The sequence below is a fragment of the Pleuronectes platessa genome, chromosome 2, assembly GCF_947347685.1.
Source record: "Pleuronectes platessa chromosome 2, fPlePla1.1, whole genome shotgun sequence".
Taxonomy (NCBI): Eukaryota; Metazoa; Chordata; class Actinopteri; order Pleuronectiformes; family Pleuronectidae; genus Pleuronectes; species Pleuronectes platessa.
Window position 1 is genome coordinate 4,328,348 of NC_070627.1, and position 24,393 is coordinate 4,352,740.

Sequence of the window (24,393 nt, forward strand, 5' to 3'; positions counted from 1 at the left end):
CTTTTGGGTATTAAGAAAATTATTATTTTAGCATAAATCTGCGATATGAAAAAAGTGAAGGGGTCTGATAATTCCTGGATGCAGTGAACTGTCGGTGTCAGTATGTTCAGGTGAACTCCCAGAGGAGCATCTCACCTTTCTCTGGGATCTTTGTCAACAGGTTGATTTTTGGAGTGACTCCACCTTCTCTGGAAACTTCCACCGACCAATTAATGGACAGGACGCAGCTACGAATCCAAACAAACAGGGAAAAATTATTCTACACCAACAAATACTAAGAAATCTGTCTCGGCTTTTGTGAGGATATTAAATAGATTGCACATGGGTTGTGTGTGTATGAAATATGAATAATTTACATGATGAATAAAGAGATGGTTATTTACCCAGGGAGCTCGGGGCGGTTCAAGGTCATGACCTCTGACCTGCAGCCTCCGGGGAGGGAGACGACGGACGGGTACTTCTCCTGTGGAGAGTTTAGAACACATAAGTTCATAGAGCTAGAACACTGTCACTGTGGCTTTTGGTCAACCGGTCTGATCTGGAGTCAGCAGGATCATTACAGGTCAAATAATGTGAAAAGGATTTTCCCTCGGATCCTAAAATAATAAGTTATATTCTACAAAATGTTAAAGAATTCTCCGTATGTACATTTCTTTAAGGAAAATGCCCGACTGTTTGTTTTAGTTTGAACCAAGTGACCAGTTCATTGTTCGGTCCCTTTCCTTGGGACCTGCCGTGTCAGAGGTGATTCCTGTTCCAGCTGTTTTTTTTATCTTCTTTGACGCTTCATGCTTTGGCCTCTGGGAGGCGCTACAACATCTGTCTACCGACCTGCACTCTGTTCATTTCCTCCATGAAAACAAACACAAGCTTTTACATGTACAGACACATCAGAGTGTAATGATGAGTCATGAAGGAACCAGGAAACATCTGAGTCTCCATTTTGTTTTTCATCATGAGATAAAACCTTTGAGAAATTGATGATACATGACAACAAAAACAAACGCACACATACACAGACACACACACGTTTGATTTCTCAGAGAATAATTCATGGATCTTCATAAAGATCAGACATTTTTCAGGGACTGATGTTTGTGGGTGTGATCTGGAGCAGATCTTAATACAAATCTGGATGTAAGGAATTTAAATGTGGTTTCATCAGGAGGTCAGAGGTCAGAGGTCAGAGGTCGGACAGTTTGATAATCAAACAGATTTTACCGTCACCTCTAAACGTGTTGTTGAGCAGAAAGCTGTTTTTCCCATGAAGCTTTTCTCTCTGACACTGAAGCGGGATGTTTATTCTCAAGTGACCTCTGACCTCTGACCTCCGTCCTACTTCTTCTCCTCATTCTGAGACATTTTTCTGAAACTGAAGTCAAAGTGGTCTCAGTGTTTTCAGTGTTTTCCTCTCCGCTCTGCGACATGTGGGTATTTCACTTCTGCTCGTTTGGCTTTTCAGTCTTTCTTGGTTTATCCTGCAGCTTGTTGGCCGTGTCCTCCCTCCAACAGGAAGACAGATGTCTGACCTGTCTCTCTCTCTCTCTCCCTTTCTGTCTGTCTGTAACTCTCTCTCTCTCTCCCTCTTTCACTTGGTCTCAGCTGCAGTACAAATCCTGGCTTCCCTTCACAGCTCTGTTAGCCTGCTACGCTCTACACAACTGTTCCATGCTCTGAGACACGCCGAGGCTCACACACACACACACACACACACACACACACACACTTACTGTATCATCTCACAGAGACACAAACGCACACACACACACACACACACATCTCCTGGAGCTCCTGCAGAACCAGAAGAAGAGAAAAGAGGCTGGAAGAATTTGGCCTAAAGTCCTGCAGCCGCCTTCAAACTGCTGGTAATGTAGCGTTAATGTCCGTCTGTCTGTCTGTCTGTCTGTCCCCGGCTCCTCCCCCTGTCTGTCTGTCTCTCCGTCTGTCTTTTCGAGATTTGTCAACATCTGTGTCTGTTGCTGCTGTAGAGTTTCTCCTTCACAGATCCAGAAGAAAGAAAAACCCAGAATGCTTTTACCCTCGATTAACAGGATCTAACGTCTCGTCTGTTTGACGCAGCACAGAATCGAATCTTTTCACTTCTAGAATACTTTCACTGATTTAAATCTCTCTCCCCCAAAAAAAATCCCCCTCCGCTCCCTGATGAGGTTCTGCTGCGTTTCACAACACGAGCTGTGAGTCAATACGATGTTCGGAGAGTTTGGGAGAGAAGAACTGAACCAGAGCAAACATCTTTATTCAGGGTTTCCCGTAATTTTAACTGACCTGGAATCCATCCAGTCAACTGCAGCTGTTTATGAATCTGAAATGCAAAACTCGACAGACTCAGCTTCAGTTTCTTTTTCACCAGTTTGCACAGAGAGGATGAGGAGGCTGTTGATTCAGAATCGAAGGGAAAGATAGAAAACGTGTTGTTTAGTTGGTTTTGGATCAGAAACCGTCGAGTGACGTCTCGTTTCCCTTCAGGACGTAAAGTTTCTCCTGACTGACATCAACTGGAAACACATGCTTCATCCTAGTCTGTTCATAGTAAACAAAGGAGGACATGACTGATTGTTTATCACCCCCTGGTGGCTGGCTGCGGTATCAGGCATAAGTCCCGCCTCTTCCATGTTAACACACGGGACATGGACCAAACTAAAAAGTCTAAATATACGTCAAATGATTTTTACTCAAAGATGTTTTCGGTCTTTTTAGGTATTTGTCTCTGATATGTTTGGTTTTAATGAGACACAAAGAAACAGAGAAGAGGATTTTCATATAGATTCAAAGTCTAAACACAAATATCTAAAAATAATTTTTGATTGGTCTTAGACTAGTTTGTTTTGGAAACATTGAACAGTGTTTTTAAAAATCAATTTTTCAAATTTTTTAACAGAGCTTCACTCAGTCAAACTTCAGTAAACTTACATCTGAAGAAAATGAAAATGTTGTGACCTTAAGAGAAGTTTCCTTATAGAAAATTAAACCAGACATTTAAAAAGTCATTTTAAGTCATTGTAAGTTTTTCCTTCAGTCCAGCTATTGAGTGAAATACTGAAGTAAGAAAACAGACCAGTAGAAACTGCAGATTTAAACACTGTCTGCATTTCATTACCCCCCCCCCCCCCCCACACACACACACACGCACACACACACTCGTCTCCAGGTTATTTTTATCTCCTCCTGTTGCTGCTGGAAGTCTCTCCGTCTGAGCCTGCTCATCCAGAAGCTGAAGAGCTGGATATTTTTCCATTTCTCTTCCCTCCCTCCTGTTCCCCCCCCCCCCCCTCTCTCTCTCTGATATCTGACTTGTGATTGGCTGGTGGTGAATAGAGGAGGGAGGGTCTGAGAGCTGTTCAGAGACGTCCAGTCTGTGGAGCTGCACACTTTCGTTTTGTTCCGTCCAGAGAAAATAAAAAAGTGAATGATTAAAAGAGTGTGTGGGTGGATGTCATGGATGAGAGCCTCCTAATTACATGATGGTTAACGTGTGCTCTGGAAAACCATCATGGGACCTGCACTCTTCCTCTGGTTAACTATTTAATATCAAAGTGCTTTAGTAGATAATCATTTCTCCTACGCTTCATTAATGCCTCAACCCGTTTCTGTGGATTCACAGTACAGAGCACTAACACGTGTTAATCTATGTATTTGTGTTATTATGTCACGCAAAGCTCCGAGAAGAACTCCCACAATGGAAGCGTCACTCTACAGATACAGTTCAGACTGTAACAAAACTAATACAGGAGGATGACGCGTGGCAAAGGTCAGGAGCTTGATTTGAACACAGGCTGCTGCAGTCTCAGCTCGACCTTGACCTGTGACACATGACATACATGACATTCTGTGACACATGACACAATGTGACACACTGTGACACATGACACAATGTGGTGCCCCCGGAGCAGCGTTCCTGTTCAGCTGTTGCTCTGACTCTGAAACAGAAGCCCCCTGTGGAGACACTCCTGCTGTTTACAATGTTGAAATAAGAACAACTATAATAAATGTTAAGTTTTCACACCAGACATGTGCAGAGAAAAGACCAATAACTGTCAATGAGTGTAGATGAGATGTTTGCAGCTGTGATATAAAACATCTCTTACAGACAAACGTATTTATTAGATCAACAGGATTAAAGTGAACTCCTGTTTGTGGCCACACGAGGGAACAAGTTGTTAACACCTGATGAAGCAGCTGGGGCCTGATGCACATCCAGCTGTTTCCAGCAAACACAGACCAACAGCACCTCCTCCACCTGATGATCAACATCAAATCCAATGCTCTACTCCAACATCTGGATCCAGATGTGTTCCACTGTGTTCCACTGTCAAACGCTGCAACTGGCGAGAGCTCATTATCTGGTTTCAGACCGACAAGAATCAGCAATAAATAAACAAGCAGCCGCAAAGACTGGAGGTTTCCATCAGGCTCCTCTGGGCTCCGAGCCAACAGATCACACAATCCTATGATTTAACACTCCCATCATGCACTAGGGCAAAGCAACACAACATGTATTACTGTTATTGTGTTTGATACAGACAACTGGTTCAATCTGCTGCATTCAGAGGACAAAACTATCAGGTGTGTGAAGGTGTGTGTTAGTGTTAGAGCTCTGCTTTAATAATGACAGGACTGCTGCGAATAGACCAGTCATTACACACACACACACACACACACACACGCACAGGGAACCAGCCATTAGGACCCCAGCACACAGCTATATGAGGAAGAGCAGCAGCAGTGACAGATCTTTCTGTCAGAGAAGCTGCTGCAGGTAAAAACCTCTTTCTGTTCCCTGTTGTTCTGCGGCTGGAGAGAGAACCTGGATCTGTGTGTGTTTACTTTCACCTGTTTATCTGCTGGTTTCCACAGTAGAGTGGTGCTGAGGGGAGAGAGATGGGAACATTGGACTCAAATGGTTCCCAGTTGGACTCAAACCTTGGTGGTTTCTTACTCATGTTTCTGAACTTGATTTTCAACCAAAGCTACTGGGACAACGAACTGTTTAATCTTGTACTTTTGTTTGTGATGCATCTTATCAAGCTGCTGAGGAACCAGTCCAGGGTTCAGTGTTGAGCCCATTTCTCCTTGGGAGCAGAAAGAAAAGTGTTTGTAGAGTAAACTATCAGAGACTGTGACCAGATTTAACTCTGAGGAGCTTCTTATGTCAAGAGAAAAGTAGATCTGTGGTGTTTGGACCTTTTTCAGAATTGTATCAGGATTGTTGAGGCCTCAGTGTTGGTTTAAAGTGTCTGTGCTGCTCTGCAGGGATGAGGTGGTGGCTGGCGGTGGCCAGTTTGTGGCTAGTGGTGGCCCTGACCATCCCTGACACCCAGGCCAGGAACCTTCGCAAGGATGGTGAGATCCGCCATGGGAAGAGGAAGAGGAGTGGACAGGGTAAGACTCAGTCTCATTAAAAAAAGAAACATCCAAATATTCTTGTAAGCCATTTTACAGTAAGAGGGGTTGACTTATATCAGTGTCACCTGATTTACATGGATGTGGTTTGTTGAGCAGATGTAGGACTAGATTAAAACTGAAATGTAAGGAAGAGAAGTTGTTTGAGGAGCATCTCAAAGATCCTCAACTCATATGAGCTCGTTGTTAGAAGTTTCTAGATCCTTGATGCAGATTAACAGTGAAACCAAAATGTGTTGCAGGTCACGGGGAGGCCAGAGCAGGAAGCTCCAGACCTGTGAAGATCAGACTGGTCCCTGGTCCCACTGTCCCAGTAGAACCAGGAACGAACCAAGGACACACTCTGTTCCTACAGCCCTACAGGAACATCCAGGAACAGCACTCCAGCTACAACGTTATCCCAGGTCAGTGACTCAGGTTTAACTCAGGTCATTGACCCTGTGACCCAGGTTCAACCCAGGTCAGTGACTCAGGTTTAACTCAGGTCATTGACCCTGTGACCCAGGTTCAACCCAGGTCAGTGACTCAGGTTTAACTCAGGTCAACGACCCTGTGACCCATGTTCAACCCAGGTCAGTGACTCAGGTTTAACTCAGGTCATTGACCCTGTGACCCAGGTTCAACCCAGGTCAGTGACTCAGGTTTAACTCAGGTCATTGACCCTGTGACCCAGGTTCAACCCAGGTCAGTGACTCAGGTTTAACTCAGGTCAACGACCCTGTGATCCAGGTTCAACCCAGGTCAGTAACTCAGGTTTAACTCAGGTCATTGACCCTGTGACCCAGGTTCAACCCAGGTCAGTGACTCAGCTTTAACTCAGGTCATTGACCCTGTGACCCAGGTTCAACCCAGGTCAGTGACTCAGGTTTAACTCAGGTCAATGACCCTGTGACCCAGGTTCAACCCAGGTCAGTGACTCAGGTTTAACTCAGGTCAATGACCCTGTGACCCAGGTTCAACCCAGGTCAGTGACTCAGGTTTAACTCAGGTCAACGACCCTGTGATCCAGGTTCAACCCAGGTCAGTAACTCAGGTTTAACTCAGGTCATTGACCCTGTGACCCAGGTTCAACCCAGGTCAGTGACTCAGCTTTAACTCAGGTCATTGACCCTGTGACCCAGGTTCAACCCAGGTCAGTGACTCAGGTTTAACTCAGGTCAATGACCCTGTGACCCAGGTTCAACCCAGGTCAGTGACTCAGGTTTAACTCAGGTCATCGACCCTGTGACCCAGGTTCAACCCAGGTCAGTGACTCAGGTTTAACTCAGGTCAATGACCCTGTGACCCAGGTTCAACCCAGGTCAGTGACTCAGGTTTAACTCAGGTCAATGACCCTGTGACCCAGGTTCAACCCAGGTCAGTGACTCAGGTTTAACTCAGGTCAATGACCCTGTGACCCAGGTTCAACCTCAAAAACGTCCAATGACAATGAGGTAACGGATTTCCTTATGTTCTGTTGGTCTGCGCAATTTTCAAAAGTCTGTTAGTTTCCAGTCATCAAAGTTATTTGTTTCATCCATCAAACAATTAGAGAATATTTACAACTTTAAGTGATATAAAGTTACGAAAAGAAGGTTTTAATTTAGAGAATAAAAACATGTCGTTTTAAAGACACACACTATGCAGCACATAAACTAGTTAATTTGTGTGTTTGTGTGTTGATGTGTGAACCTACATGACGAACACACAACTTTAACATGACGACTGACACTAGAGTTTTTTTTCCAGTCAATGAAATCTCAGAGCAGTAAAATCAAAGTGAATAAAACTCTTGAGTGTGTGAGTGGGAGACGGGTTCAGCTGAGAGGCTCTGTCCTGCTCCCGTAAGGAAAGAGCTTGTTATTACAGCTCAGTAACTTAATGTCACATCATCACATTCCGACCAGAACAGAAGGGGAAACCATCAGAGGGGAAAGAGCTCCAACAACCGCCCCCCTCCCCCCCCCCCACTGAGACGAGGACAGAACCTCAGAGCCACGTGGAGCCTTTTCGGTTTCAAACAATAAAAACCAGCATCAGACGGTCGCTGGCGACAGTTTGTTGCTGGGAAATCAGAACTGTTTGATTCGGTTGAAACACGAGAATATGTTTGCTTTGTTCTCAGAGTCGCAGACACAAACTGACTCGAGTGAAACAACCAAACAGACCAGAGTTCAGTTTACACACGAACAGAGAACTCACAGATGTTGTCGCAGCACCGACTCGACTTCTCCTGAGACGTTCTGACGCTTTGAGAGAAAAGTCTGATTTGCTTTGTTTTGTGGAAAGTGAAAAGTTTGTCCAAGTCACTGTGGCAACCAATCAACTCGAGCATTAAGCAATCCTTCATCGAGGAAAGATCCTGACGACACCAACGTTAACAAACAAGCTTTTCCTTCCAGAGCTTTCTACCTTATCTCAGTCTTCATCTGCAGATGGAGTTTACTGCTCAGCGGCCAAAACACCAGGTTCATAAACCGGTCATCCAGTTAAGTGTGGAACAGATTCATTTGTCAAGATGCATTTCAATCAGGGTGTGTTTCTAAATTCCCCAAACTTTATTCAAGAAAAAAAAATTCGGACCACCAAATATAACTTATTGCAAATATTGAAATCCGATTCCAATGATTTTAAAAGACTGACAGTATCTCTTCTCTTCTCTATATCTAGACACCTATTTATTGTTATCATAGCTGAGATTTCCATAGCGAAATAAATAAATTATAAAGTCATAGTTCTTACATCATACAATACCTGTTAATACTGTTCTATTCCATATACATTTCTTACTGCTCATAGTTCTTATATCATACAATACCTGTTAATACTGTACTATTCCATATATTTCTTACTGTACATATCTATTTATTCACATTCCACTTTAAATACGCACAATACTCTGCACTTTACTGCCTTTTTTTGCAGTTCTGGTTAGATGCTAAACTGCATTTCGTTGTATAAGTACTTGTACTGTGCAATGACAATAAAGTTTAATCTAATCTAATCTAATTTACTCAAGGTTACATTATCTAATGTTGATACTAGATATTTGAGTTCTGCCTGACATCCAAAATATAAAGATATTCAAGTTTAAAAAGACATAGAACCAAAGAAAATGCATAAAATCCAGACAGAAAAGCTGGGAAATACGGACGATAGATGTTTCTGCTCAAATAATTATGAATTTATTACTAAAACTATTAATCCGCACGTCCAATAGTTTCAAAACAAAGTAAAACTATACGCTCCTCACTGTAGGACGATCGTATCACAGCCGATTTCGAACTGTCGCCGTATTATTTGAACGAAACCCGCAATTTACAAGACAATGAAAAGCAAGAGCTCCGACAGCAAGACAATATTTTCTCGAGAAAAGAAAAGCTTTAAAGTATGAGTGCTCCAGAGATGACAGGGCGACAGTCACAGTAAAGAAACGACACAGTGTTTAAGAGAAATAACCTGAGCCTCTTAACTACCTGTGTTTCCTATGGACCTGACAAAGAGCATACCATTAGAAAGGGTAGATGACAGACAGGACCCACTCACACTAGACACAAAGAGCCTCTTCCTGCTGTATCATAGTGGTTTACGGCCTCTCTGACTGACTCACTCCCAGTCACGAGCGCGTCCCGGCCCGGGCCTGATGTTGAAAGGTGAAGTTAATGCAGAGGGAGGAGTGGAAACACTACAAATCACTGCTTTGCCTGGTTCTGATGCTAAAGTACAAGCTTTAGATTCGACTAGACCTACACAGCAATTACTGCAGCGGGGGGCCTGCTGCTGCTGCTGAGGGGGGGGGGGGGGGGGGGGGGGGGGGGGGGGGGGGTCTGCGTGTTGTGACCCACGGGTTCCTGCGTCCAATTTGCTTTGTTCTGGACACGTGCATCACCGCCCACCTCTGATTCACTCAGGGATTGAATAGGTTCAGTGGTGCGGTTCATCCACAGCTGTTGCCTCAGATGCAAAGTCGGCATATTCACGCAAAGACTTGCAGGTGGAAATAAGAAAAAGAGACGTCATCTTGTGTAGGTAAACGTACAACAGGGGCGGCTGTGGCTGAGGGGTAGAGCGGTCGTCCTCCAACCTGAAGGTCGGCAGTTCGATCCCCAGTCTTCCCCATCTGCATGTCGAAGTGTCCTTTGGCGAGATGCTGAACCCCAGAATTTCCCCTTGTAGAACAACAAAAGTGCTGCTAATAGATGCTCTGTATAAATATGTGAATGTAGAACTGTACTGTAAAGAGCTTTGAGTGGTCATCCAGTCTAGAAAAGCACTATATAAATACAAAACCATTTACCATTTACAACAAAAACTACTTTCAACACAAAAAGTATAAAATGCATCTGCAACAAAAGACAATGAGCGGATATAATCCTCACCTCGGATTGGTTAGAGCAAAAATACCCCCTGAAATAAACACTGTGACAGAGTGAATAAGAAAAAGAAATTCACTTTTACACGTACACAGTGATTTATTTATTTATTTTCCTAACGCTTAGGAAATGGCAGCCAGGGGGCGTCATCACAGGCAAATGTCTTACTGCTCCTTCTGTCTCTTGTCTGACACAAAACCAAGAGAATCTATTGAAAATGTAAAAGGGCAGCCAGAAATAATTAGCTCTTTGTTTGACAAGTTGTGGTTTGTGGGACAAAAATGTAACTGGTAATTCCGTAGTGATGGTGGGAAGTCAGCTGTCCACAGTTAGTCCAGATTAAACAGGTCTGCAAACAGTGGCTGAACATCATTAAATATCAAAACTGAATCAGACCAATATTTTGCAGCATTTCTTGATTCTCTCCTGGTGAACACACGACCACATACGGCTTCAGGCTGACAGGAGAACTACATTCAATGAGACGCAGCAGCAGCACATCTGGATCTTTACCTCACTCACTGCAATAAAGTCCACTGTCATGTGACTGGCTGCAGGCTTCATTCTTTTGTTTACTGAAACCAAACGTATACTTTCCACATCTGCCCAGTCGCAGAAACAACTCAAACTTTGCTATGTTTCCATGTTGGTGACGTCTGATACACTGAAACTCCAAATATTATGACCATGGAACCGTATTAATACATGACTGTGGCAGTATATGAGAGATATTCAAATAATTTTGTGTTTCAGATATTTTCCACATCAGGCTGGTCTCCGCTGCCATAATACAGATGAAAAATATTTCTGCATTTCAAGCTTTAAGACAAATTATATACAGAAGATGTATCTAGAAAAGTGACATAATCAACAGTAGAACTTACTGGTGTGTGTGTGTGTGTGTGTGTGTGTGTGTGTTGTTTCAGGTAAGCAGGGCCAGTGTGTGTACCAGGGTCTGACCATGTTCGACCAGGCCGTCTGGTCCCCGAAGCCATGTGTGACGTGTCTGTGCACCGGAGGGCGGGTGGTCTGTGACGAGATCACCTGTCCCACAATGCACTGCCACTTCCCCTTCACCCCCGCTGGGGAGTGCTGCCCCGTCTGCATGGAGCCAGGTAGAAACACAACATGTGGTCACGCCATGGTGCAACATCCAGAGAAAACAGAGATGGAAAATGTTTCAGGAGCAACGTTTTGAACGGTTTAATTCATTCAGAACTTTACGTCATACAAACATAAAATTTACTTTTACAGGCAAATACTAATATATTGTACATTCATGTAACTACAAGGAGAATAAACTTAACTTCCTCACTAGTAAAGATGTGTTAGGAGTCAGTGTTGACTTAATTAAACAGTAAATGTTAAATTTCTGGAATGAAACACTTTTTTCCATCTCTGAGTCCTCAGCATGTTGCCGTCAGTTTCCATCATGGCTTTAAAAATGTGGTTCGCACATTTTGGATCAGTCAACGCACATGTTGTGATGCAGTTAATGTGTGTGTATGTTGGGAGATGATGCACGGATGACTAGAGATCTACATTCAAAACCACAATCTGAGCAGAAATGTCTTAAATAACAATATTGTTCTTCAGAGTTAAGAAAGGAGAAAGTATCTTGACCATATCTTGTAATAATGTCATAACTAAACTATACTTTAAACCTTGTGGGTTGATTGAGTGATTTCATTTGGTTATTAAACAGTTGTGACCTGGTTATGTAGCTTTCCCAGTTTATTAATTTAAAAGACTTTGGTCACTATCATGAGAAATGATTTTATTTAAACCTTATTAGCTTTAGACTCCGTAGCAGCTAACACCAACATCAGCTAATATTGTTATTATCTATTAACAGTTTGTAATAGATGAACTTTACCTGACTGTGGCAGTACAGGTAGAGTTAAGTGGGATTTGATCCGGACTGGTCTACAGCAGCCGTCTGCTCTGTAGCTTCAACAAGCCGGACTTGTACCTGTCTGTGTGGTCAAATGTGGGCGTCTGTCTGTCTGCAGCACTAACACACAGCCGTCTGTCTGTCCACCTCCTGTCTGTGTGTCCCACTGTCCCTGTCTGCGCTCGCCACCTTTCATCTGTCCTTCTCCTTTAGTTTCCCTTATCTTTTCTACATTTACTTCTTCCTCTCCTGTCTCTCGCTCTACTCTCCTATTTCTATCCCTTTCTTTTCTTCCTTTCTTTCTTTGCCGTTACCTTTTTCTTTCTTCTCAAACAACTCCTGCCTCCTGCCGCCTCCTGTCATCCGATTGGCCGCCCCGCACCCCCCCAAACCCACCCTAGACCCTGACCTCAGCCTTGACCTTTCTGGTGACTCCCCAGTTCCCAGTGACCCCAGCCAGCCAGTGACCCCGCTGACTCAGGAGGAGATCAGGCGAATTATCTGGCGAGAGGAAGAGGAGCATCGCGAGGAGGAGGAGCGCCTGAGGAAGAAGGACGAGGCGAGGAAGAAGAGGAGGAAGGAGAGGAAGGAGCAGGAAGAGAAACAGAGAAAGATAGTGGAGGAGAGGAGGAGGAAGGAGCAGGAGGCCCTGAGATTGCAGGTGGAAAAGGAGGAAGCGGAGTGGAGGAGGCAGATAGAGGAAATGAAGAGGCAGGAGGATGAGCTGAGAAGACTGGAGGAGGAAGACAGGAAGCAGAAGGAAGCAGCAGAGAGAGAAGCAAGGGAGAAAGAAAGAAAGCTAGAGGAAAAGAGGAGGAGGCAGGAGGAGATCCTGAGGGAGGAACTTCTGGCTCTGGCCGAGGAGGAGGAAGAGGAGCACCAGGAGGAGGTGTGGCTGAGAGGAGACGTCTTTCAGATGCTCCCAAAAGAACCAGAGGAACCAGAAGAACCAGATCTCATCCCTGCTCCAATCCCAAGACCCCCTGCTGCGACGGAGGAAGAGCTATATGAGGTGGAGGCAGTGGAGGAGGAGAGGGAGGAGGAATGGGAGGAGAGGGAGGTGGAGGTGGGACCGAACAGAGGAGGCCTCCCTCCAGGCTGTGACATTTCTGATGTCACTGTGACATGTGAGAACGCCAAACTCATCCACTTCCCTCCTCTGTCCATACCTGAGCTCAAGTCTCTGAGTCTGGAAGGTGAGTCTGCACCACGACACCACGAGGAGCTGAAACAGACTCCACAGTATTTTACAGAATCCAAATCCAGAACTGAATCTCATACTCTATAGATTTGGACTTTAAACTAGAATGGAACTCAGTGGATGCACACCTCCGACATCAGGCCACAACAGGGCCCTTAAATTCAATCAAGCTTCAGTAATGTTTCCCCCAGTGATAGATCCCATTCACACTGGTATTAAAATCCATTCTGAGAGATCCGATCACAAGTGGTCAGCACTAAGTTCAGGTTAAATACATTATGAGATCCAGTCCCTCTCTCTGGGGGATATTATGGATCTACATCTTCTGAAAGTTAAAACTAGAGATTCTAACTCAACACACTGATCTGATGCAATCGACTAATCGTTTCACCAGAGAACAGAAACCGCTCAGTCCGTCTGAAAACACAAACACACGCTCCACTTGTGATTAGGATTTATAGAGTTTTATAGCTGCGTTTACCTCACAGATTATCTTTGGCTGAGTTCAGACTTGCAGGCAGGACATTAAGCAGACAGCCAGCCTTCACCGTGCAGCATTAACATTATTTATGTCCTTTAAAATGACAAAACTGAGGTTATAGCCGACCACGAGTGAGGAGCTGCAACCTGATTCCTCTCGCACGTTACAAGGAGAGATAAATATCCAGTGAGAGATGAGGTCGACTTGCAGCAAATCCAGGAACTAAAAACCAAGAACAAAAATATAAAGAAACCTGCGACTCAAACACACTGAGGTGTTTACTGTAAACTAACTGAAAATGTTCTGACCAGGAAACAACATCAGCAGCATCCCAGCAGGAGCCTTCAATGGCATCCCCAACCTGGAGTGGATCAACCTGAAGAAAAACAAACTCACCTCGGCCGGCATTGACGCCAGAGCCTTCAAAGTAAGATGAACTATAGCACACTAAAGACCAATGCTTCCCTTCAGAATAAAAGCCAATTTATTTCCCCCAATAATCTGTCTGCCACTTGATATAAAGCGATGCAGTCCATCAGAATGAAATTACATAAGTATAAAAAGATGGGCGAGTATTTCAACATTTATCATGTGCAGTGTGAAAGAGGCCTTGAGTTCTGCAAACTTCCCCATCACAGACCTCCCAGTATCCCCAGTAGTACCTACAGTGTATGTGTTTGTCTCAGGGCCTGAAGATGCTGAGTCGTCTCTACCTGGACGGGAACCTGCTGGAAGCCGTGCCCTCTGCCCTCCCCCCCTCCCTGCAGGAGCTGAAGATCAGCGAGAACAAACTGAGGAGGATCGATGAGAACAGCTTCCGAGGTACAGATAGAGCATCGCCTACTGACGTCACTGTTAATTTCTTTTATTTCTGTGTTTTGTAGATTTTACAGGTTTCTGTTGTTGAATCAAACATGTTTCCTCCGCTCTACACAGATATTTCCTGCCACATTGATTTCAAGACTAATTTCCAGCTGAGCAGAATACAATTATATTTGTTTCATCTTTAAAGATATGAGCAACCTGGTGATTCTGGAGCTGGAAGGAAATCTGTTGAGTGAGGGGAATGTGGATCCTCTGGGCTTCACTCCCCTAATCCAGCTCTCCTACCTCAGACTGGGAAGAAACCACTTCCGCACCATACCACAGGGGCTTCCTCCTTCACTGCTGGTATGAAGTTAGATCTGTTTACACGATCATCTCTTCTCATACCTCACACAACCAGGCACAACCAGGCACCAGGATATTGATGGACCAGGTTCCATCAATATCCTGGCAGGCTGATACAAACCGAAGCCCACATATTATTTCCACGTCTCCAGACATGTGATTGACTTTGTGAACAGCCAGTTAAAGTGGAGCCTTGAGAATCTCTGGGCCTTTTGAACAACAGTTGGTAGAAACAGGTGAATAACTCAATAAATTAATCTTAATCAGGTCTCTCATCAAGCTCAGTCACATCCTCAGAGGCTGTCTGAGGAACTGGCAGAGTTCTGATTTAAAGTTTGCTGACGCATCACTATTTTCTTCTTGGCTCTAAACTTTAAGACTTTACTCCACTGAGTAAACTCGGCCTCTACCTGTGGGAAACCAGACCGACCAACCTGTAATTATGGCCTCTGGTTAACCACAGAACTCCAGCAACATGCTGCTGCTGTAAATCCACCTTAAAACCAACTTCATGTGACGACTTTGGACAGTTTCTACAAAGTACCACAACTCTTTGTGGTCATTAGCTCTGGAGATCATGTTCTACCTTTAGTATCTGTTACTTTCAAACACTGGAGGTAAAGTTTTTGTCTGTTTGTTTGTAAGCAGGATTACTACTCAACCGATTTACATGAAGGTTTGTGGAGGGACCCATAAAACTTTAGTGCAGCTCCGGATCAGAAGGCGGATCCAGGATTTTTTATTCACTTTCTCTAACACTGTGACGGCGGGTTAGATTGAGCAATTGTTATATTGATTGATATTTACGAGTTTGTACAATTTGGAGCAGGTCAAAAAGAAAAATGTAGATCTAGTGAATTTAAAGTTGGCTTCACACGGAGACTCCTGGTGCTGAACTCTAATGAGACATCCTACTCATGATAATTTAAAGATGAGGGTTAAGATAGATATGACAGATTGCAGATTAAATAGACAGAAACTCAGCACGTGTCAGTATATGTCTGTAGAAGCAGCTTCCAGCAAAAACTGAAGCTGAATGCAGTTTTATAACCTTTGACCTGAAACTGTCTCATTAAGTCACAAACCTTTCTGCTAGTAGACAAAGCTGTTTAATTACAAACTCATAAACACCCCAATGGTTGTTTTATATTGGTCTCATTAAAAAGTGAAAATGAACGAGATAATAAAATCCAACCATAATACTGACACTAAACTCCAGTCATTATTCCAGTATTTATTATAACTCGGTGCAGGCGTGGGCCAGACAACCAATCACCTCTTAGAGTTTGCAGATTCAGTCGAACGGCAGATACAAGAATTTAATCACTTTTAAAAGATTTTCATCAATTTCTGTTTAATTAACACATGGATCTTGATTTAAGAAATAGCTGTTGAGATGAGTTTGTGTAACTTGGTGCAGATAATCAGTCTACGTTTCTTTTTCCAATACAAGAACTAGACATGCAGGAGGATTGATGGTTGAGCTAAAGACTTTCTAGCTGTTAATAAGGTTCTGCTCCATCTAAACTCTTTGTTTCACATCTGCCTGCTGCACAGGAGCTGTACCTGGAGAACAACCTGATTGAGGAAATCTCGGAGACAGTTTTTAATCAGACCAGAAATCTGAACGTGGTTTCTCTGAGACACAACAGGCTGGATGAGACCAGAATCGCCCCGATGGCTTGGATCAACCACAGGTACGACAAAGCAAGATATGTCACAATTACCCAATCTGCTTTTTAGACCTTATTATTCCAACTACAACTAAACCTCCCCTCATCTTCCTTCTCTGCAGGAATATTGAGTCCATCGACCTTTCAAATAACCAGCTCTACCTGGTTCCGTCCTACCTGCCCAGATCGCTGGTCCATCTCGTGCTGGTGGGAAACAACATCGAGAGGATACCTGGTCGGTGGAAACTCTTTATGCACATCTGGATGATATGATGTGATATGGTATCTAGCAGATGGGTCGTGTTGGTAGATAACTGGAGGATTTCCTCAACATTCTTTGGGCCCCAAAAATATTAAGAAAGGGAAACTGTCGGATTTATTTGGAGGCACTAAACAAGCTCACAGTGGATTTCAAACCTGATGTTTTTATAGCTTAATTTGATAAATATTTGATTTGTGGTTTGACGATCTACTATGACGACATCAGGGAATAAAGGAATAGATAATAGACTTTATAGCTTTATCCTTTTCTTCTGCAGGAAATATCTAAATCTAATAGACTGTGCATTGACTCTCCTCCTGCTTCGGTAACGAGCTCCTGGAATCAAATTGCTAAGGAAATGATACTTAATCAAGGTTCCAGGTACTTTCAGGGGTTTGCTGCGATCACATTATAATAAGGACAATGATAGAAGCAACCATTTTAACTACTGCACCTGCACAGAGCAGGACATCCAACACTTTAAACAGAATAACGAGGGATGTGAGCTGGACAAGCCAACACGTGCAGGGCTGTTGTAAAAGAAAGGAGGTGGAGGCAGCAACTCACAAGGGCTGTGGAAGAGAAACTACAAAGTGCCTTTATGGACTTGAATGATCATTTTAAACAAATCAACCTGCTCCAGCCACAGCAGGCTCTGGATTCTACTGTGGACTTCTTCTCATCATGTAAATTTGATATAATCAAACACCTCTGACAAAGAAATGTAAATAAATAAAACACAAATACAAACAAATATATCAAACTTAGATTAAGAATATAAAGACAAATTTTGTAACTAGTAAAAAGTAAATAATGCATATTTTCTGCATTGTTTATCCTGTAAATTACAAGTTATCTCATCTGTGCGAATCAGCCAATATTAACATGGATACCAATATGTCTGTGAAAGTGTCGGTTTTAGCCAATAGATCAGTCGGACTCGAATCAAGATATCAATTATCAAGAGTATGATGAAAGTTACAGTTTCCTTCCCCCCCACAGGCTACGTCTTCGCCCACATGGACCCCGGGTTAGAGTATCTCTACCTCTCCTACAACAAACTGGACGGGGAAGGGATCGAACCCGAGTCCTTCTTCGGCTCATACCACTCCATGGTGGAGCTGTGTCTGGATCACAACCAGCTCCTGGCTGTGCCATCCGGCATCAACGAGATGACCAACGTGCACTTCATCAGACTCAACAACAACAGGATCAGGTAAGAAGACGACAGCCATGAAAAATGATCTGATAAGAGTTCAAGGATTTCAAGATAACTACCTTCTGGGAATACATCTTGTGTTTTCTGAGGATTCCACAAATTTCTCACCATAAACAATTAAAAAACTCTAAATATATTGATATTACTCTAATGTTACTCTTTTGTATTCTCTGCAATTACGCGTTTTTATTTTCTAACATGGGAGGAGCATGGTTGAGCCGTGGTTTGTATGTTCCACCTCTTTCTTTATGGAATTACGTCTTCCTCCCACAGTCTTAAATTCCGCTGGGATTGGCTCCAGCCCCTACGACCCTCAAAGGATCAGTGTTTTGCAGCAAATCGGACATTTTGCAATATTTTCCAAACTAAACAGAATATTTTTAATCATTTTTAAATCATAAACCTCTAAGGAGTGCAGGTTTTAGGTGTGAATGGTTCTACAGGAGTGTATAATTGTCTAATAGGTGACCTGAGTTCATTCTGTTTGACGTAAGAGAAACAATCCTTCTCCTGTAGCTCATGTTTCTGAGCCGTTTCCATGGTTTGATGAACACAGCAACTGTAATTTTTAACGTTGAACAATTGGGTGATGATCTGCACCTGATGTCTGAGTGCTGGATGCTGCTCTGCTCTCTCTCATCTTGGAGGACGGCCCAAAGACCTGATTAAGACAGTTAGTTGGACAGACTCACACACTCGTCCCCATTGACAGATGTTTTTTCCACAAGTTTAGTCTAAACAGAGTTTTTCCACTGAATTTCTAAATTAGATTTTAGCATGACAAGTAACTGGAAGAAATGGCTAAAGCTTCGGTTAATGACTTTTCAGGGTTTGGTTAGAGTTGAGTAATAGTGTTAATTATTTTTTGGAGAAGGCGTCTCAGTTCTCAGTGAAGACACAAATTCAAACATCCAGGTTCCTACAGGTATAAGGAAATACCAGGATCTCAGTTACAAGGATTTTTCATATATCCATCCATTTTCCAAAATGCATATCCTGTTCAGGAACTGGACGCCATCCCAGCATACATACTCTTAGGTCTGTGGTCTCTAGTGTCCCCTCCCAGTTGATCTATACCTGAAGGAATCCCATTGATCATTAAGCCTGGAGCTTATACCTTCTGTCCCTTATTTGACCAAATCAAGCAAATTCCTGAGATTTGGTAACTTATTGTGCAATAACAGTGGGATGTTCTGGTATCAATTATTCACCAACTAAAAACATATGACCCAAGTTTGAAAGATAAACGGTCAATTAGAGTAGCAAACAACAATCAAACCAGTTGACTAAAGACAGCGGGACCCTCTAAGTCGACACAATCCTTTAATACCAACAATAAAAAAGTCTGTAAACAGATTAGAGTCTGAGTGACTGACTCATTCATCACAGCCTGCCAGACGATATTAAAGCTCATCGCTCATTCAGTGTCGTCTTGACAAAAAGAAACAAAACACGTGTCTGGGAGTCTCTCCTCTGAATCTCCTCATCGCCCTCTCACAGGTCCGGGCACAGCACACACTTCAACCAGGCTGTGGTATTTACATTAAGTAGCATTACCACTGAAGAAGCACTGTACTGGGCTCCGGCTCCACGGCCAAACATGGCTGACATGCCAGGTGGGAAACTGGAATCAGCCGGCAAAGCAACACTGAGGATACTTTTTAACATATGTGGTGCAGGACAAGCAAAAACAATAAGTGTCACTAGATATTAGAGAATTTTAACTTTGAAAAGGTTACTACACAGGGAGTGAGGGGACATGAACTGAGGGGACATGGAGTGAGGGGACATGGAGTGAGGGGACATGGAGTGAGGGGACATGGACTGAGGGGACATGGACTGAGGGGACATGGAGTGAGGGGACATGGACTGAGGGGACATGGAGTGAGGGGACATGGAGTGAGGGGACATGGATTGAGGGGACATGGATTGAGGGGACATGGAGTGAGGGGACATGGAGTGAGGGGACATGGAGTGAGGGGACATGGATTGAGGGGACATGGATTGAGGGGACATGGAGTGAGGGGACATGGAGTGAGGGGACATGGAGTGAGGGGACATGGACTGAGGGGACATGGACTGAGGGGACATGGACTGAGGGGACATGGACTGAGGGGACATGGAGTGAGGGGACATGGAGTGAGGGGACATGGACTGAGGGGACATGGAGTGAGGGGACATGGAGTGAGGGGACATGGACTGAGGGGACATGGAGTGAGGGGACATGGATTGAGGGGAAATGGAGTGAGGGGACATGGAGTGAGGGGACATGGACTGAGGGGACATGGAGTGAGGGGACATGGATTGAGGGGACATGGACTGAGGGGACATGGAGTGAGGGGACATGGACTGAGGGGACATGGAGTGAGGGGACATGGAGTGAGGGGACATGGAGTGAGGGGACATGGAGTGAGGGGACATGGATTGAGGGGACATGGATTGAGGGGACATGGAGTGAGGGGACATGGAGTGAGGGGACATGGACTGAGGGGACATGGAGTGAGGGGACATGGAGTGAGGGGACATGGACTGAGGGGACATGGACTATGCACTAGAGATTTTCATGTTCCTGACTCCTGTTCTCAGGAGAGTAAAAAAGGGCAAACTGGTGTATACTTATGTGTGGTTGTATTGTTTGTGTTAAATCTTTTTGTCTTGGACTGATGACAAATCAGCCACTAAAGGCATTGAGGCATTAGAACGAATGACTAATCAACAATAAAGAAAATCTAACGGCCTTTCGATTCTTTGTCTTCAAGGAGCATCCGCGACGAAAGCATCTGTGACCCGAACCACAGCGGAGACTCCACTCTGGTGGCGCTGAGGCTGGAGAACAACTACATCGACCCCCAGAAGGTCTCACCGTCGGCCTTCTCCTGCGTCCGGGCCTCCTCCAGCGTGGTCTTAAAACCTCAGCAGGCTGAGCGCCGGAGTCCACACAAACCCAAACACTAAAAGACGTTTGTTTATAAACCCTGAAAACACAGGAATGAATATATGGGATTGTAATGTGCCACAAAGGACGTAGAAAGTCAAGATTAATGTCCTTCATTAGCTTCCACTGCTGCTGCATGTTACTCAAATAACATTTCAAAAATAATAAGAAAGCTACCCTCAGAAAGCCTCTCACATTAAAGTGTGATGTACAGACTGAACATGGAAATTTTGACACGTCTCAAAACAGTCACGGCTGATATAATTTGGCTTGTCTCTATCGTCCTGTCCTTCTCTTGGATGAAATCCTTACAAGCTGCATAAAAGTACGATTTCCTCCTCGTCTGGCTCTCACACGTTTTTTTTAAAGTCTGGTAAGTTGTCACCTGAATCCACTCAAATGAAGGAAGGTGACAGAACATGGTCAGACTTTAAACACATCTGTCTTCTTACGGGAAATGTGAAACTCTCTCAAATGGAAAGAATCCCTGCAGCCATACACAGTAAAAAAGGAAAATGCTCATAAAGAAATGGAAAGAATTCTATGAAGTGATACCACAACCCCAACACATCATTTTTTAACAACCTCAGCACCTTCATGTTCGTGAGCAGTAAAGCTGCATGTGTGCCTCATCCTTCAGGCTCAGTGTTCACGATCCAGAGGAGGTTCAAGTGAGCTGCTGGAGAGATGATCTGACGGAGGTAGACACGGGAGGGGCAGTGACACATCTGCTTATAGACCTGATGCAGAATTTATTGGGAGTCTTTCCATATGTCGTAGGTTTTGAGTCATAGTTTAGCTTCAGATTTTCACATGTGGACGGCACGCTACAATTCTGATTGCATACATTGTCTGTATTTTGGCCATTTTGTGCTTTAACTATATTCCCAGTTATAGCTGTTTCACTTCAGTCTGTTATTCAGAGGGACGGTGGGTAAATTGGAGAAACATCTACCTGTCCTCTATTTCCCCTTGTCTCTGGACTGAAGGACACTTTTCTGTAGGGTTGAGTATTCTTTGAGTTTTTTTCTAATTTAAATAAGGGCTAAACTCTTCATAATTTGAAACATTTACATTACTCTACACTGCATAATCACATAATAAATAAAGCCTAATCCAACTACACTAATTCAACACTAAGTAACAGTTTCAGGACACAATACAACTCAAGTGGCTCAGCTCCAGACTGTCTTCCTGCCACCAGGACCTCCCTTTACACAGAATTGTTCTCCAACGTTTGCTGCACGTCCTGGTGTTGTAATCCTTTTTACGTGGTTTCATTTAATGCTGAATGTTGTGATGAGCTGAGCGTGTGCTGTGGAGCTTTGTGTGGACGTTGTGGTCGGAAGAGACAATCAATCAAACGCCTTGGACCTTCAGTTGTCTGTAAGAACTCCATAAGAGCTGAGCTGTGGGGGAACCGCTGGTTCCAGAGGTCTTTACCTCACTGTAAAATTTCCACTTCAGGGTTTTTTTCTTTTCCAGAGTTCCTCAGCACAGACAACACAAGAATCTCCTGGGTGGTGGAACCATACTTCAGCTCTTTAGCTCTAAGTTCATCCTTCAACTATGAACCTGTGTCACCGAGCTGCAGTGTAGTGATAAGCAAACAGGAGCTTTGACAGTGGATAACAGAAGGGATCTGAACTTATGATGAGTAAATAATTTGTGTGTGTGCAGGGGAGATGTGGATTAAATGCTCTTACTGTTATAACTTTGCTTTACATTAAGACATTTTGTGTTATTACAAATAGCAGGACTGTTTGAATGATAAGCCCTTCACCTTGCTCTTGGTCAACTTGTCTAAGTTACATAACAGTTTGTACAATGTTATAATGTACAATAAACATCACTTTGTTCCCAGTACTGCCTGGTTATGTAAATAAAAACCATAAACACTATATAATACCACAGCTTTATTCTGCGATCATTACTGTGCAGACTCCACATGATGTCAAAGATGGGAACTACCAGGGATATTTAAACTTTATTTTTATTCAACTGGAGAAAGGGTTCCGACGTGAAAAATTGTCTGATTTCTAAATTAATAAGGTAAAATGAAAATCATGGCAACACTACTACTCTACAAAACAAAGATAAAGTTATAACAAACTTTAAAAAATCTACGTTTCAGTGAATCTCATCATAAACTATGACCAAAGTCTGGGAACTGCTGGGAACGAGCATAACAACAGAAGTATTTGAATAACTGGTGAGTCAGAGGTCTGGAAGCCGGTTACATAAGAATCTGCAGAACACCTTGAGGAATTTTAAGGATTAGACTCACGTTGACAATAGATGCAAATATTCAGCCCCTGAGGTGCATGAGTCACATCTCTCCAAACAAGGGATTAGATTATATGCCTGTAGAATCCCTGAATCTCTTCCCTGTCAACACACTGAGGAGTGCATGATATTTATTTTCATGTTACCGAATCAACACCTCGGTCCTCTGAGGTGAGGTGAAGCCGTGATGACTCGAGAGAAAGTTATTATAAAATGCCACGATCTTTGCCTCACATGTCTTCGGCCTTCATGCAACACACATCCACTGAGAGCTGTAATTATCAGAGCAGGAAAGCCAACTTGATCATAATATTTTCCTCTGAGAGTCTGAGGTTTAGGATCGTTTACTCCAGTAGCAGACAGATCGAAATGACGACTGGAACAGAAAAGCGAAAAATGTGTAGAGGACAGAAACCACAGCCCCCTCTACGGTAAGACAAATTGGAAATATTAGGTTATTATAAGCAGACAAAAATAAGGAGAAAAGCAATAAAAAACAACAATTGGTGATTTCTGGGCTTTTTCCAGAACTCAGAGATCAGAGTTTTCCTGCAGAAAAGAGAGAAAAGGCTTTTTCTGCCGAGGTGAACAGCTGCTGTGTTGATCAGCGTCACAGATCGGACACAGAGGAACAATCTAATACTCAGTAGTCACATGATCTCACCGGTGTTCGTCAGAGTGAGGACACACAGCTGAAAACTTCACCCACAAGTTCTATTAGTTGTTCTTAAGCAAATGATTTATCAGGCACAGAAGCAGGTTTTGCTCAGGAGATGATTTACAGCATATAAAAGCAGAAAAATATATTTTTCTCCCCAGATGTTTTTTCTTCACGTAGATTACTGGATATTTCCCGATTTCCAGCCCCCTAATGTTTATTCTAATACAATTGTGAAAAACTACTAACTGAGTTGATCTTGTTTATAACTTATAGACGTAGTTACAGCTGCTCATAATAGATTTTGCTTCATTTAAGGAGCGACAGACCAAAACTAGAATTGCACTCAGGAGACAGCAAACCTCGGCCAAGGACTCATCAGTCCAACCGTTAAATTAAAATAGGCTCTAAGGCACATTACAGTTTCTAGTCCATACAGCGGTGGAAAAAAAGCCTACACCCCAATGAAACCACATTTAAAGCCACTAGATCCAGATTTTAATTTGCAATAAATTAAACACAACTCATCTATACCCACCACATAAACGTGTCTGAATGTTTTCATCAACATTCACGGCTCAGTGAAACTCTTGAAAGACCTTCCACCAGGTTCCGTGGTGATAGGTTCAGTAGATGCTGCTGAACAACTGACAAACAGATGGAAACAAAACTTCCTGAAACCACAATGTTTTAAGGTAAAAACTGAAAGGGCACTAGAAATTAATATCTCAGAAATGACTGCTTCCTTGCCTTTATTTTCATTATTAAACTGCTACTTATACTAACACATAACTGTGTGCAGAACCTTGGGTCTTATGAGACTATACTTTTTTATTTTCTA

At 43.3% G+C, this 24,393-nt stretch overlaps 2 protein-coding genes across 6 annotated transcripts in view; one reads left to right on the plus strand and one right to left on the minus strand.

Moving 5' to 3' along the window:
- The window catches only part of cenpp (centromere protein P), a 71,983-nt gene that overhangs the window by 731 nt on the left and 46,859 nt on the right, over nt 1-24,393 (minus strand). For both annotated transcript variants that reach the window (XM_053442773.1, XM_053442765.1), the window contains exons 7-8: nt 384-463; nt 136-227 (exon numbers count right to left, since the gene is read on the minus strand). In XM_053442773.1, coding sequence (XP_053298748.1) covers nt 136-227; nt 384-463 — 172 coding nt within the window. The remainder of the gene's footprint in view (nt 1-135; nt 228-383; nt 464-24,393) is intronic.
- ecm2 (extracellular matrix protein 2, female organ and adipocyte specific) lies at nt 1,411-22,471 on the plus strand. 4 transcript variants are annotated; one of them, XM_053442718.1, is made up of 12 exons: nt 1,411-1,865; nt 5,272-5,400; nt 5,664-5,825; nt 10,700-10,888; nt 12,069-12,863; nt 13,661-13,776; nt 14,036-14,171; nt 14,362-14,519; nt 16,077-16,216; nt 16,315-16,427; nt 17,457-17,670; nt 20,433-22,471. In XM_053442718.1, exons 2-12 carry the CDS (start codon nt 5,274-5,276, stop codon nt 20,626-20,628), a joined length of 2,346 nt encoding a protein of 781 aa, XP_053298693.1. In that variant the 5' UTR covers nt 1,411-1,865; nt 5,272-5,273; the 3' UTR covers nt 20,629-22,471. The 4 variants fall into 4 exon arrangements, with proteins under 4 accessions (XP_053298693.1, XP_053298702.1, XP_053298710.1 ...); XM_053442727.1 differs by having other exon boundaries at nt 12,108-12,863; XM_053442735.1 differs by lacking the exon at nt 10,700-10,888 and having other exon boundaries at nt 1,413-1,865.

Bases quoted from the DNA above. Each gene is read 5' to 3' on its own strand.
- ecm2 (XM_053442718.1), top strand. From the start codon at position 5,274: ATGAGGTGGTGGCTGGCGGTGGCCAGTTTGTGGCTAGTGGTGGCCCTG. The intron at 14,520-16,076 runs GTATGAAGTTAG...CCTGCTGCACAG, and splicing joins GGCTTCCTCCTTCACTGCTG to GAGCTGTACCTGGAGAACAA. The intron at 17,671-20,432 runs GTAAGAAGACGA...TTTGTCTTCAAG, and splicing joins CTCAACAACAACAGGATCAG to GAGCATCCGCGACGAAAGCA.